Source organism: Enoplosus armatus, chromosome 11 (genome assembly GCF_043641665.1).
Source record: "Enoplosus armatus isolate fEnoArm2 chromosome 11, fEnoArm2.hap1, whole genome shotgun sequence".
Lineage (NCBI taxonomy): Eukaryota > Metazoa > Chordata > Actinopteri > Centrarchiformes > Enoplosidae > Enoplosus > Enoplosus armatus.
Window position 1 is genome coordinate 12,979,664 of NC_092190.1, and position 13,119 is coordinate 12,992,782.

Below are 13,119 nucleotides of genomic sequence, written 5' to 3' on the forward strand. Positions count from 1 at the left end.
CGCCACCAGTGTTGAAGCTGCAGCAAGAGACGGAGCGACTCGACTGCAGCAGCTGTTACCACAACAACTATTTCAAGTGGTGGCTGGTGAGGACGGACCACGGTCACATGACCCAGAGCTGAGCTAATGTTTGGAGGAGACGCCTTTTATAACTTGTCATGGTTACAAAAGAGTCTGGGAAGAGTGAAAAAAAAGAAAGGTTTTTTTTGTTTTTTGTCGCTGGATTGGATCATCTGACCCATGTTTACACTTTGAGTCTGAGTCTTGTAAAGTTTGAGTCTGAGATGTGAAGTTGGTGAATCAGGCAGGGTAGTGACCTCAGGTTAGGTTAAATCAGCCTTTAAAATGCACAGATGCCCTACACCATTTCATTTATGACCTACACCAAAGATATTGCATTAATATTTCTCTCTGAGATTAGAGTCCCCCTCCACTCAAACATGTTTTGCTTATTGTTCCTTCACTTGGATGTTTGAGCTTCACTGTGCTGTTGGACACTAAAAGGCTGTTTTCACATTCATCTGCTGAAGTTTCTCTGTACTCACCTTAAATCTGTGTTTAAGACATGCACATCAAAGCAAGTAAAGGATATATATAAGTTTAAGTGTGTGTGTGTGTATTTGCTCATTTTATATCACCAATTTAACAAGCAGCTAATTTGCAACAGGATTATTTCATCTCCTGTTAATTTAAACACTAATCAAAACACAATTGTGACCCATGCATGCAAGAGCCCAGTAGGACAAATTCATCTGGAATGACACATATCCTCCTGAGACCCGGCCCATTCATTTATGTCCTTTATAATGGACATTTTGTTCACCTGTATCTTTCTTAAGTATTTGGAGTTACCCTTCCAAGTCCTATAGTATTCTGTAGGGGACATCCTGGGCTTTCCAGTGATGTGTCATGTGATGGGTTTGCATGCTGGGAACTTTACTTTTTTCCTCTATCAAGATGGCTGCCATACCAACAACCACATTTTATGGAAAGAGGAGAGGCAAGTCAAATATTCTTTATCTATTGCTATTTTTACCATGATAATTATATATATTCTTGTTCATAAACATGTTAAGAACAATATTTTTACATCTGAAAACAGTTTCATTATTTCTGTTTTGAAATAACAGGCATTTAATGAATGTCAACTGTAGTGGACACCAGGACCATTTTAATGTATTTAATGACTGCACATTGTTGTAGGAGAAAGAAGTGAAGCAGAGAGGATTCTATACCGGATAGTAGAGGGAGATTCAGATTTGGAGCTTTCAGATGAGGAAAAGGATGAGGAGGATGAGTATCAGCCTGTGATAGGTGAAGATGATGATGAAGGAGAGGAAGAAGATGCAGGAGAATCTGATGAGAGTCAGAGGCAGAGAGGGAGCAGCAAAGTCGTCGTGCTCTGTGGGCCACCACTAACTTGTATGTTTTATTTAGTTTCAGGCTAATGTATTACATTTTATGATCATGTTAAGATTATTATTAAAATAAAAAATATATTTAAAAAAATTAAAATTGTAAGGTGTTTTTTTAGGCCCAAATAGATAGGAAATCACACTAAAACAGAAATTGTAAGACACTTTTTTCCCTTGGTTCTCAGGAGGATATTACATATTATCTTAATATTTGGATGAACGTGATGGAAACACAAGGAGGCAGAAATACAGAGCAACTTGGAAAAATATATTTTAATTTAAGAGAAACAGTGTAAAAAATGTTCAGACAGTGAGAAACGTGGGAAACATGAATACAGCACAGAGACCTCATTTAAATAACCAACTTGATTATAAAAAGTAATTCACACAAAAGAAATAATGACAATGATCCATATGTGAACTGTGTTTTATAGAAAAGCTGTACAAAAACACAAGTTGGAAACAAATATTTACATAATCTTAAAAAGCAAATGCTTTCCAGGAACTTAACTCACTTATTTTCTGGCGGCCTTGAGTTTGTAAACATGGCAGCAGAAGTTGGTGTTCTTCTGTTCAATAAGAACAAGTGTGTCTTTGTCAAAGAACAAGTCATGTCGGTAAGTCTGAAACAAAAGATAAGAGCACACATGAATCCACAGACAGATACTTCAGCTTAACGGTGGTGCAGTCATGTCAACACTCACCTCATCCCAAGGTTCAACCAGATCGACCGTCCGCAGTAACTTCCCGCTCTGGTTGTCATACAGTCGGATGTGGGCTCTTCCTTCTCCCTCTTCGCCATTAGTTACCACAACGGCCAAAAGGTCCAGCTCGTCCTCATATTCCACCATACGGAACGTCTGCAAAAGTAAAAGGTTCATTGTTGTGAACTCTCATCACAGAAGCTGCTCAGAGTTTTATGTATATGTAGCGATGCCTACACCAATTACGTACGTGAGCCCTGCATCCTGCTACTCATCAGCATTTCTTTAAAAGAGCTTCACAGCAGCTGAAAATATTGTCTTCACTGACCTCCAGTGGTTGAACTTCACCTTACTACACAAATATACACTTGGGGTGTGGTCAGTGATATCAGTGTTGGAGATGGGTACAGGTGCAACCAACAATGAAATGGCCAGAAGGAGGAGACAGCGAGTTAGCACAATAAGATTTAAAAATCGAGCCGTCATCCTGAACTTTGTGTACTTTGAATAAAATGCATATTTGTAAGCACTCCTTCAGTGGTCCGATGAAGAAAGGGCTGATGTTTGAAACCCAACAAAACTCAAAATAAAACAGTGAAACATGTCTGCCAGTGCAACACTTTTAGGTATAAAATGTATGTGTGTCTGTATTGTTGTGGTTAACTGACCCTGGGCTTTTACCCACACTGCCTAGACAGAGAGATTATAAGACCTTGGGGAGTCTCAGTTTCTTGAAATATGCTATGTTGGAAACTGGTGCTGACTGGATTTTGTTGTTTAGGGAAGAAGACATGATATCTAAGAAGAGCTATACACATATGGCCTACATACATGACCATACATGTTTTCTTGGGTATAATTAGACTGTTGGAAAGATTGATTGTCAAACAAACTCCACTGTTGTATGGGGTCTGTTTCCCGGTACCACTATTTTTTTTATTATTCAAAATAGAGAGTATACTTATATTCCATATACATTATGTTTAACTATATCATTTGCTTATCTACTGTGTGTAGACAGTAAGTCTTTTGTTTGCAAAGATACTGGATCAATGTTTAAAGCGTTATCATGTTGGTACCTCTTGACCTGGGTCATCATCCAGCTGATGAAATCTTCTCTTCACTGTGCGGCCCGATGAGGTGACAGTGACTTGTGAGGTCGGCTGCAGTAGATGGAAAACAGAAACATCAAATTTTAATTGCACCAAGACTGAGTAGACGGTCGCATGTGATTTCCCACCAATGTCATAGTAAATATGCGATACATACATGAGGCTGATTTATGATCAAGGTAAACTGTAGCGAGTACAGCACATAGTAGGCCTATCAGGAATATAAGCACGACACTTACGTTGTTGTTCCGATGGGTTGTCATGGAGAAATTCTCAACTACCTTTGATGGCAAATCATTGTTCAGTTCACCAAGGATTTTTCTGACACTTGGAGAGAAAAAAAAAAGACACATTTCTTGTGGAACATGTCCAGTATAATAAGATAATGGTCAGGATTAGGGGTAAATGAAAAACATGTATCATGCTGTATGTATATGCCCTAGATAACATGATATTGTTGCTTTTAGTGACAGGGGCAAAGGAAAACCACTTTATTCAACAGGAATGTCTCCTGATTCCTTTGGTTTGGTATGTTTGCCTCCACACCACAGACATTTTACCAACTTTTCCTTCATTTTGTTATGTAAACGTTGACTGTAGTACTCACTTTATGGTGGTAGGTCCAATATGAATGATTCTTCCTGAGTCGTCGGGGTGGAAGAAGATCCAATCACTCTCTAGAGAGCAGCAGTCCATGTTTTGTATTCCATTTGTTGCCTAATGTCATAAAAGTATTAAGTACCACATTAACTCATTAGCTAGGCCATGCATCAATTGTATAGCCAACTGCACATAGTACCATGAGCATATAACTACTAAAAAAATTAAAAGGCAAGATAAATATGAAAGTTTGTTACGTTAAATCTAATGACAAGTGAGTGAAGTTCAACTGGATTTGTGCGCTTCAGAGTCTGCAAAGCATCAACAACTTTGAGGAAAAGGCAATACTCCACCCAAACTCTATTGTTCAAGGCTTAAAAAAAGGTGGTTGTATAAGTGCACTTTTAAAGCTTCAAGCTGTGCGATAGCGCTGACACTTTTTTTCAGGTGGAGTATCAGTTTAATAATTAGGTGCTTTTTTACCAGTATCTCAGGCACACCACAATGATAAGAGCAAACAAAACTGCGGTTTCTTGTGTTTAGGAAACTGTGGTGACTTAAATTTGATTTAATGGTTTTTCCACACAATGCAGCCGTTGTGGAAGACATGTCTCTGGTAAGACATAAATGTGAGAGGTGTCACATTTATCAAACAAAATCTGGAATGATCTAGTAAACTTGTGAGAAGCTTGTGTTACACATACAGCACAGATCTGCACACAAGCAACTGGACCATTTTGTGGTTTTTTGTGATTACAGGTTTGTTTCTGTCCTGCTAGACTGTCACCAACATCTGTGGCCTTCTTACGCTGACACTTGAAATAGGCTCTGGCCATTTGGTGGCAGTTAAGTCTATCACACAACAAGAGTGGGGATATTCATCTATTATTTCCAAGCACATGCTACATTTTCTACTCAAATTACCAAAATATTATTGAAACGTCATGTTATAGTAAATGGTTAAAGAGGATTCTTTAAACTTACCATAGTGCTGTCCTTGAGTGAACAGATGTGGTGAGTCCCCTTGTGAATTTTATGCAGTGGTGTGTAGATGTAGTGCCATGGGTAGCCTCCAATCTGGACACCGTTATTAGAGCATGGCACCTCGAAAAGCACTGGAGGGCAATCTGTGCAATAAGTAAAAAATAAAAAAAACTGCCATGTTTACTTTGTAATGAAAAACATTCCTGCTCACAGTGGCTCTTTAACACAAAAGATACCATCGGTCTAGACTTAAAACCGGACTCACTCGTGATCTGGATATTTACTGGGATACCAAAGGGAACATCTCCCACTGTTTTGCCTCCAGGAAGTGAACTCGGCTTTCCAAGAGTTAACTTCTCTGTCAAGTACTGAAAACAAAGAAAATATTCATCAGACACACAGAGACGTAAGCAGCAAGATGAGCCAGGAGGATAATGAAGTACTGAATATGTAAATATTCACAGGTACATAATTTTCAACAAATTCATTTCTGATTAAATATTTAAAAATCGGATTAAATAAAATATTCAGCTTGCTCCACAAGAGGAAACTCTTTCAGGATAAAGAAAAAAATACATACCCTTTGGAGAATGTGCTCAAAGCTGAACAGCTTCACTGACTTGTTGCTGTAAGACACGGCAAGGACACCTTGAGACAGAACAACATCGGTAACACCATTTCCAAACACCTGAAAGAATAAGATTTACATTTTAATAATAGCATATCACTCCTGCAGGCAGATTTAAAAACAAATGTAATAAACTACAAACAAATCTGCATGCCTTTTTGTTGATCTCCAAAATGCCCACAATTTGCACAGGGAAAACATAAAAGATGGCCAGGTGCATCACTGTATTCTGAGTGATACCTGCCTGTAAAGTGAAAAAGAGAGAAAAAGCTGATTAGTCAATCCACAGAAAATTCATGGGAAACAATTGAGTCATTTATTAAGTTCAAATGCCAAATTTTCATTGGTTCCAGCTTCTCAAATGTGAAGATCCACTTCTATTTATCATGTTCTGATTATTATAAATTGAATATCTTTGGGTTTAGGACTGTTGGTTGGACAAAACTTTAGGAGCGGTTAGGAGATGTCACCTTGAGCTCTGAGAAATTGTAATGGGGATTTTGCACTATTTGATGACACCTGGTAGACTAAACAAGTAATCGATTCGTCTAAACAAATAGATTGACCTCACCTGTCGTGCTAAAGATGTTCCTTTGTTTTGGACAGATTTAACATAAAATGTCTCTTGAGAAACATCCCATCTAAGATACCTAACAAAAAAAACAGGTTAAAGGTTTTTTTAATGAACTCAAACTTAAAATAAATGTATTAATCTCCACTCAAAGATGAGACACCTTGGAGCCTTGATGATACCTGAACTTATGGTTTGAAGAGAGGTAAACTTTCTGCAGCTCTTCACCCGTTTCGGCTGAAAGGCGATACAGCCAGTTATTGGCTGTCAAAACCAAGATGCTGGGTTTATGATCAGAGGGGGAGGCTAACATTTTGTCCTGTCAACGAGACACGCGAAACGACAATCGTTAAAACCTGGTCATTGCAAGTTCAGCGTTAATCCAAAAAAGATGTTTAATGTTCAATTTCACTTACAACTGGGCTCTGACACAGCAAGGCATCTTCAAATTTCTCCAATTTAGACCTCTTCGGCAGTTTGTATAGAACTTGAGGCTCTGAGTGAACACTGAAAGATGTAATCACTCATTGTGTGTCAGAGTATAAACCTTTTATTCTGTTGTCAGTGTCCCTATGTATTCAGAGTGACAAGGCCTGCCACCAAATTCATAAAAAGAAGGCAATCTTTCATGACTGAGTTGCAAGGTTCAGATGAAATCATGGTGTGCAATTAGTCTTTTAGTAAGTAAATGATCTGCGTCTCACAGCTGTGATTCTCAGATTTTGCATCAAAAGAGTGTGCTTACTTGACTTGTGTATTAAGTGACTTTTGTATGCCACTTTTAAAGATGTTGCAATTCATCTGTGGCTCTAAATGTATTGTTTTGTTATTTGTATGTGTACTAAAGACTGAAAATAACTCACTTAATTATTCACACTCACCAGCTGTAGCAGTTCTGGTAATTTTCAAAGTAGATTTTACCATTCTCATACGTTATTGTGGACTTTGAGGTCTTGCTCCATACTTTAATGAAATCCCTGTTGTCCTACAATATAACAATAATATGGAAGATAGCACATTAGTAAAACATTCATTGAAACAAGTTAGGTAATGTTACAGTGCATTTCTAAACGTATCGTCTTTTCTATTACCTGGAGGAGGATACCTCTAAGGACCTTCATGTCGTGTCTGACCAGAGTCCCAGCATCCCTGATGCCTCTACTCCTCCGGTTCAACAGCTCAGTGGCGTTTACGTTTCTTTTTCTCCGGTGCAGCGCCATCAGCAGGTGGCACTTGTTTCTACAAGAGGGCTGTCTGGTAGCATGACAGCCAACAACAACCTGAACTGATTCCCTAAGACCACAGCCAGAGCCAGGTAAGGACGATACGGTCTCCCAGTTCGAGGTACCGATAACGTTAGAACCCCTCACTGAGCTTCAACTCTTCGAGACCACTGAACTTCATCCCCGTTAGCTAACAAGAAAAAGTTAACAGCTAACGTTAGGTTAACTTAAGTTAGCGCTGCTGAACGGGAGCACCTCGATATCTCGTTTAATTCGTCCAAAAGTCGTAACGCTACCAAGCTAGTTCGTTCTATATGACGTTAGTTGAACTGGGTAGTTGCCCAGGGATGAGAAACATTGAAGTCGGTGTAGAATAATGACGCATTACATTATGACCGATGTGGCATTACTTAGCTGCCAATGCTAGCTGCCTTCTCCCGCTCCGTTTTTGTAGTCTTCACGTTAAACGTCTTCTTCTACTTCGGGGATCAAGGTACACGACATCCAACCTGGAACGTTAGCGCCCTCCTCTCGACCGTTGGTAGGTTAACAACGGGGAATGGATGTAGCGAAGTAGCGTTAAGGTTGGAAAAATAATCTTATTTGTATGACTGTATTATATTTATATATTCTGTATTGGCTCGTTCGAACTCCCCATTGAAGCTATATGATGATTACATTGACTGAAATATTCAAACCAACCATATTTTTTTGGCTCAACTGTTCCATCAAATGGAAATATGCCAGATGTATCGTGCATCGTTTTATTCACATTTTCTCATAATTCAGCCTCTGAGATTTGGTATCTTTGGAAACGTTGTGATCCCCACTAGAATTTGGAATAAAGTTCTGTGGGTGTTAACACAATTTGGCTGCACAGCATGAGTTTGTAATAACTGACACACCAGAGGGTCAGTGGGGTCATGAGGTGAGCAGAGTTGGTCTGGATGAGATTCCTCTCAATGTTCTTGACTATCTCCCCTCAAATAACATAATGCAGTGTCACACTTTGCACTTTTAAAGAGATTTGATTTTCCTTCTGCATACTAATCACACTGAAAATGATGCTATCTCGTTAACAATGACCACATTTGCCTGTTGGATGCTTCACCATTCATTACCTTTTGTCATTTTTGTTTTTACATGCCTTTCATGATATCTTGTTTATTGATTGATTTATGTGTCCTGCCCACGGCACAGAGCCTGTGGGCTTACAAGACTCAGTTACTGTTTTGTTTTTACCTCATTCTATTTGAACCACTGAATTGTTGTCGTTAGTTTTGATTTCTTCGGACGTCTGGCCCATGTAATACTTCTGTTAATATTGACAAAAACCTCCGTATTAAAAAGCCTCTTCAATATATTATCTTTGGACAACCAAAACAAATCAGGATTCTTAATGGTTTGTTCTGTATAATTTAATAATAATGCTTGAATGTATTTATATTAGACTGCATATTGTTCCTGAAAAAAAAAATAAAGATGTTAATGACATGTTGATATCCAGCAGCAAAATATTACTAAAAGAGTAAAACAATTATTTAGATAATTAAACAGCTCCAGCTCCCTTGAGTCTTACTAGCCATAGGTGCACTGTCAAAGCATTGTGAAATGTTTTCAACTCTTCCTGCATTTTTACAGTGTAAATGCATAAACTGCGGAGCTTCTCTGTAGCCAAACTGGCTAAAGCTTTCAGCAGATTGTCCTCAAGACTGAAGAGCACAGGAGGAAGACCTTCAGCTCCACTGGGTTCACGGATTCTGACCAATACTGATGACATCTTTAAGCACAACATGTGGTTAGTGATGTACTGTAGTACGACTTTAATATGTTGCCCATCTGTATATGCCTTTCATGGAGATAGTAGGATTACAGCGTAGGTGTGCCTACTTTTAATAACGCAAGCTGAAATTTAGGTTTACAGTTAAGAGCTTTCAGTGGAATTATATGGTATTGTTTTGTATTTTCTTTTATTCAATACAGTTTGTGAGGAGCTGTAGTTGAACAGATGTATCAACAGTTGCTTTTGTAATGCTTATATTTCAGGGATCATGTTCAATGGACAGAAGAGGATAAAGAAAACGCACGGCAGAGGGCAGAAGAAAATTCCTGCGTACAAATTCCTTTAAAGGAACAAGGCAAGAATGTGTTCCCACAAAATATTTTTCCAAGTTAGATTTGATTGGGGTTACACCGCAAATAAACCTTTTGTGAAAATATTCTTAAATCTCCTCCACACAGGTAAATTTGACACAGAGGCTTTCCAATACTGGGACACGTTTTATGAGATGCACCAGGACAAGTTCTTTAAAGATCGCAAGTGGCTGTTTTTAGAATTCCCAGAACTGCTTCCTTCGGGTGTAAAAAGCCAAGCCACAAACACATGCCTGGGTCATCAGCAGGCAGCATACCCACAACCTACTGGATCCAGCATAGACACAGAGACCAGACACCAGCAACACAACGGCCCCACACACCATCACAGAAATACGGACATCTCCGATCGTCAGGGGTCCTGTCAGAAAGAGGCACTAGAAAGAAATGAAGCCGCCATACAGACTGCTACTTTCCCTGGCCAGCATGCATCATTCAGGATCTTGGAGGTTTTCAAAACTGTTCACATGTATTAGTTTTAATTTACATTATTTTAATATAAGCTGTTGCATGTGGACCATGACATAATTGTGATATAAAAAGTAGTAGGCTGTGAGTTGTCATAGTAAAAGTGACAGCTCTTACAAATTTTTGCCATGTTTTACATAAATATATAAATATCACCAATATATATTTTTTTCGTCACAGGTTGGATGTGGGGTGGGTAACAGTGTGTTCCCCATTGTTAATTCCATAAAGTGAGTAAATATTTTGAGATATTTCTACATATTCCATTTAATGTGTAATTGATAGGGAGGCAAAGATTGCATTTGTACAGTTATTGTAGCTTTGTAGGATGTCTACATCACTTTGCAAGTTCAAGAAAAGAAAATAATAAATCTTGGCTTCAGTGCATAATCCTTATAAGAGCTCCATGAAAGAAAAGGTGCTTCATCACAGTTGTACTGTATTTGTACTGATTTAAGTGTTGTTAAATTCGCTGTTCTGTTTTGCAGAGAAACCAACGCATTTGTATACTGTTGTGACTTCTCCCCATGTGCCATTCAGCTGGTCACGGTAAGCATTTCTAATATTGCTTGGTATGAACATGCACAGTACATACTGTATATATTTCTTCAAAGCAATAGTGACTATTATCACTTACATCTAAAAACAACCAAAGATATGTAAAACCTCAGTCAAACTAGCAGTGATGTGTTTATAGTAGTTACTGTGGTCATCTGGACAATATGTGGAGGGTATTTACAGTCATATCAGATTATTAGCCCCCCATGTCATACACTGCTAAAATATTTAGACAGATTACATTAACATTTGATGAAGTAATACATTTAATTCATTCATTGAAAAGCTGTTGTAAATGTCACTCTTTAAGCTTTCCAGAATGATTGAAATGAGATTTTATAGTTCAGACTATTGTTCCCTCACACAATGTGCATACTTTAAGGTACTGCAGAATGACTCAAAGCTCTGCCTATTAGCTACAGCTGAATCAATCAATTAATATGCAGAGAGGCTGAGAAAGGTTTTAATATGATTTGAATATAAATTATCTTTTGATTTTGGGCTCTGCAAATAACTCATCTTATTTAAACTTTATCTGCTTGAATATGTTTTGTCAGTAGAGTAAGAGCATAAAGCCAAAATGTCAAAAGAGTGATCACAATAGATGTGTCTTATTCAAAATAACGGATTCCAGTCAAAACAGTTCAAATTCATCTGTAGGCCTGTGCGAAATGTGTTCTCGAAATGTGGAGATATATAAAGACCTCAGGAGGAGTATATACTGTATCTTAGGACAATAAAAAAAGATAAAGTCTCACACTTGATTATTTCTTGTAATATTGGATGAACATTTTAATTTTATTTAGTCTATTATACATTAATATATCCATTGGATTATTTATAGCAGCATTCATAGTAATACTATGCATTTACATTTTAACCTGACGTAAAATGAATGCAAAATTATACTGAACATGATAGAGAAGTGATGGCAAGGCAGAAAAGGGAAATCGGTTGTTTCAATATTTGTGAAATTTGGAAATAGTATGAAATATTACAGATAGTTGCAAAACAAACACTGAACACTTACCCAAATCCATATCTGAGCGACCATTTGTAAATGTTCTTTGTGTAACTATAAAACAGTTTGGGATGTAGCCTACTTTATTTTCCTCATATAGGACCATCCAGACTACGATGACTCTGTGTGTCATGCCTTTGTCCATGACATTTGTGAGGAGATGGCCTCCTTCCCCTTCCCTCCTCAGAGTCTGGATGTTATTCTGGCAATCTTTGTGCTCTCCTCCATTCATCCAGACCGGTAGGTGAAGGTTAAAAGACAAAGGAGAGCCTGTTATCATTTCTCATCTGCCAGACCACCTCCCCTCCACAAGCCCTATAACACTGTACCCCCAACCCACCTTCACTTCCCCAGGCTTTGTCTGAATGTCATTATGAAACCCAAATATAAATTTAACCGTATTATGTCACAGAGTACAACATATTGACTGTAAAGTGGTTTGCTTGAACAAGAATTTAAGCGATGGCAGCTTACATATTTTAATTTTTAGGACGCAGTATTATCAAATGCACTTAAATTGGTACCTTAGCTGTTTTGTTGCCGCAATGAATATATTCCCATATTGTCTATATTTTGTCTATGGTTACTTGAATCTTCATTATCTAATTGTTCCATTAATTGACATCTCATTGACAGAATTCAAGGAGTTGTGAACCGACTATCTACATACCTGAAACATGGAGGGGTATTCCTCTTCCGTGATTATGGGAGATATGACTTCTCACAACTCAGGTTTAAAAAGGGTGAGCCTCCAAATAGCAACACACAACCTAAATACAGCCATTTTATCTACTTTACCTCATTTGTTGTATATTCTGTATACCCCTCTGTGTGTGTGTTTTTTTGGCAATTTAGTACATTTAATTTTTAGTCGTTTAATCTTTTAATCTCTTACAATCAGGACGGTGCTTATCAGAGAATTTCTACACACGTGGAGATGGAACCTGCGTGTACTTTTTCACTAAAGGTATTTCTGAATTGTAAGATTGTAAGATTTCTTCCACATGGAGTAAATCGTTGCTGACAGGACTGTAGCTACCACTGAGGACACTGGGTGTCATGTCCTCTGTATTTTTTCTGAGAATTTTTGGTTTTAGGACCCTGAGGGGAGTTTAGATTCTACATGGGTGGGTATGTTTATGTTTAAGCTTGACTATTTTTAGGCCAATAAATAAATATAGAATTAATAATTTTTCCCACTAGAATTTTACTCCTGGCAGTGAGGAAAAGGCTTTAAAATAGATTTAGACTTTCATGTTAGGGAATTTTTTTTACAAACAATATATCGGAACAGTTAACAAAATATATAAAATGAATAATATAGTACATAAATAATAATACGAATATAAAATGTAATTTTTTTTTTAATTTATTATTTTTTTTTTTACAGAGGAGGTTCATGGTTTATTTTCCAATGCTGGACTGGAAGAAATTCAGAATCTAGAGGACAGACGACTCCAAGTGAACAGAGGAAAGAAAGTTGCAATGCACCGGGTTTGGATGCAGAGCAAGTACAGGAAATTATATCAACCTTCACTATCTTAACACCCCACCATGCACAGCCTAATTTGCAACTATATGTCTTTTTTTATACTTACTTACTTTTTTGTTGTTGTTGTTGTTTTTTACCAAAGGAATGTATTACAACAACTAAACTGTATGCAATAAACATTTTGTCATA

General features: G+C 37.7%; 2 protein-coding genes across 2 annotated transcripts; one reads left to right on the top strand and one right to left on the bottom strand.

Annotated features, from left to right (window-relative positions):
- Positions 1-1,831: 1,831 nt before the first annotated feature.
- dcaf17 (ddb1 and cul4 associated factor 17) lies at positions 1,832-7,234 on the bottom strand. Its single transcript, XM_070915195.1, has 14 exons — positions 7,106-7,234; positions 6,896-6,999; positions 6,431-6,521; positions 6,197-6,333; positions 6,015-6,093; positions 5,598-5,687; positions 5,396-5,503; positions 5,081-5,183; positions 4,816-4,958; positions 3,839-3,948; positions 3,471-3,558; positions 3,199-3,282; positions 2,120-2,275; positions 1,832-2,038 (listed from the first exon to the last, which is right to left on the bottom strand). Exons 1-14 carry the CDS (start codon positions 7,232-7,234, stop codon positions 1,931-1,933), a joined length of 1,530 nt encoding a protein of 509 aa, XP_070771296.1. The 3' UTR covers positions 1,832-1,930.
- A 1,649-nt stretch (positions 7,235-8,883) lies between these two features.
- mettl8 (methyltransferase 8, methylcytidine) lies at positions 8,884-13,066 on the top strand. The gene is made up of 9 exons (XM_070914140.1): positions 8,884-9,035; positions 9,284-9,375; positions 9,479-9,840; positions 10,040-10,089; positions 10,348-10,408; positions 11,539-11,678; positions 12,075-12,181; positions 12,340-12,405; positions 12,829-13,066. Exons 1-9 carry the CDS (start codon positions 8,884-8,886, stop codon positions 12,981-12,983), a joined length of 1,185 nt encoding a protein of 394 aa, XP_070770241.1. The 3' UTR covers positions 12,984-13,066.
- Positions 13,067-13,119: the final 53 nt, after the last annotated feature.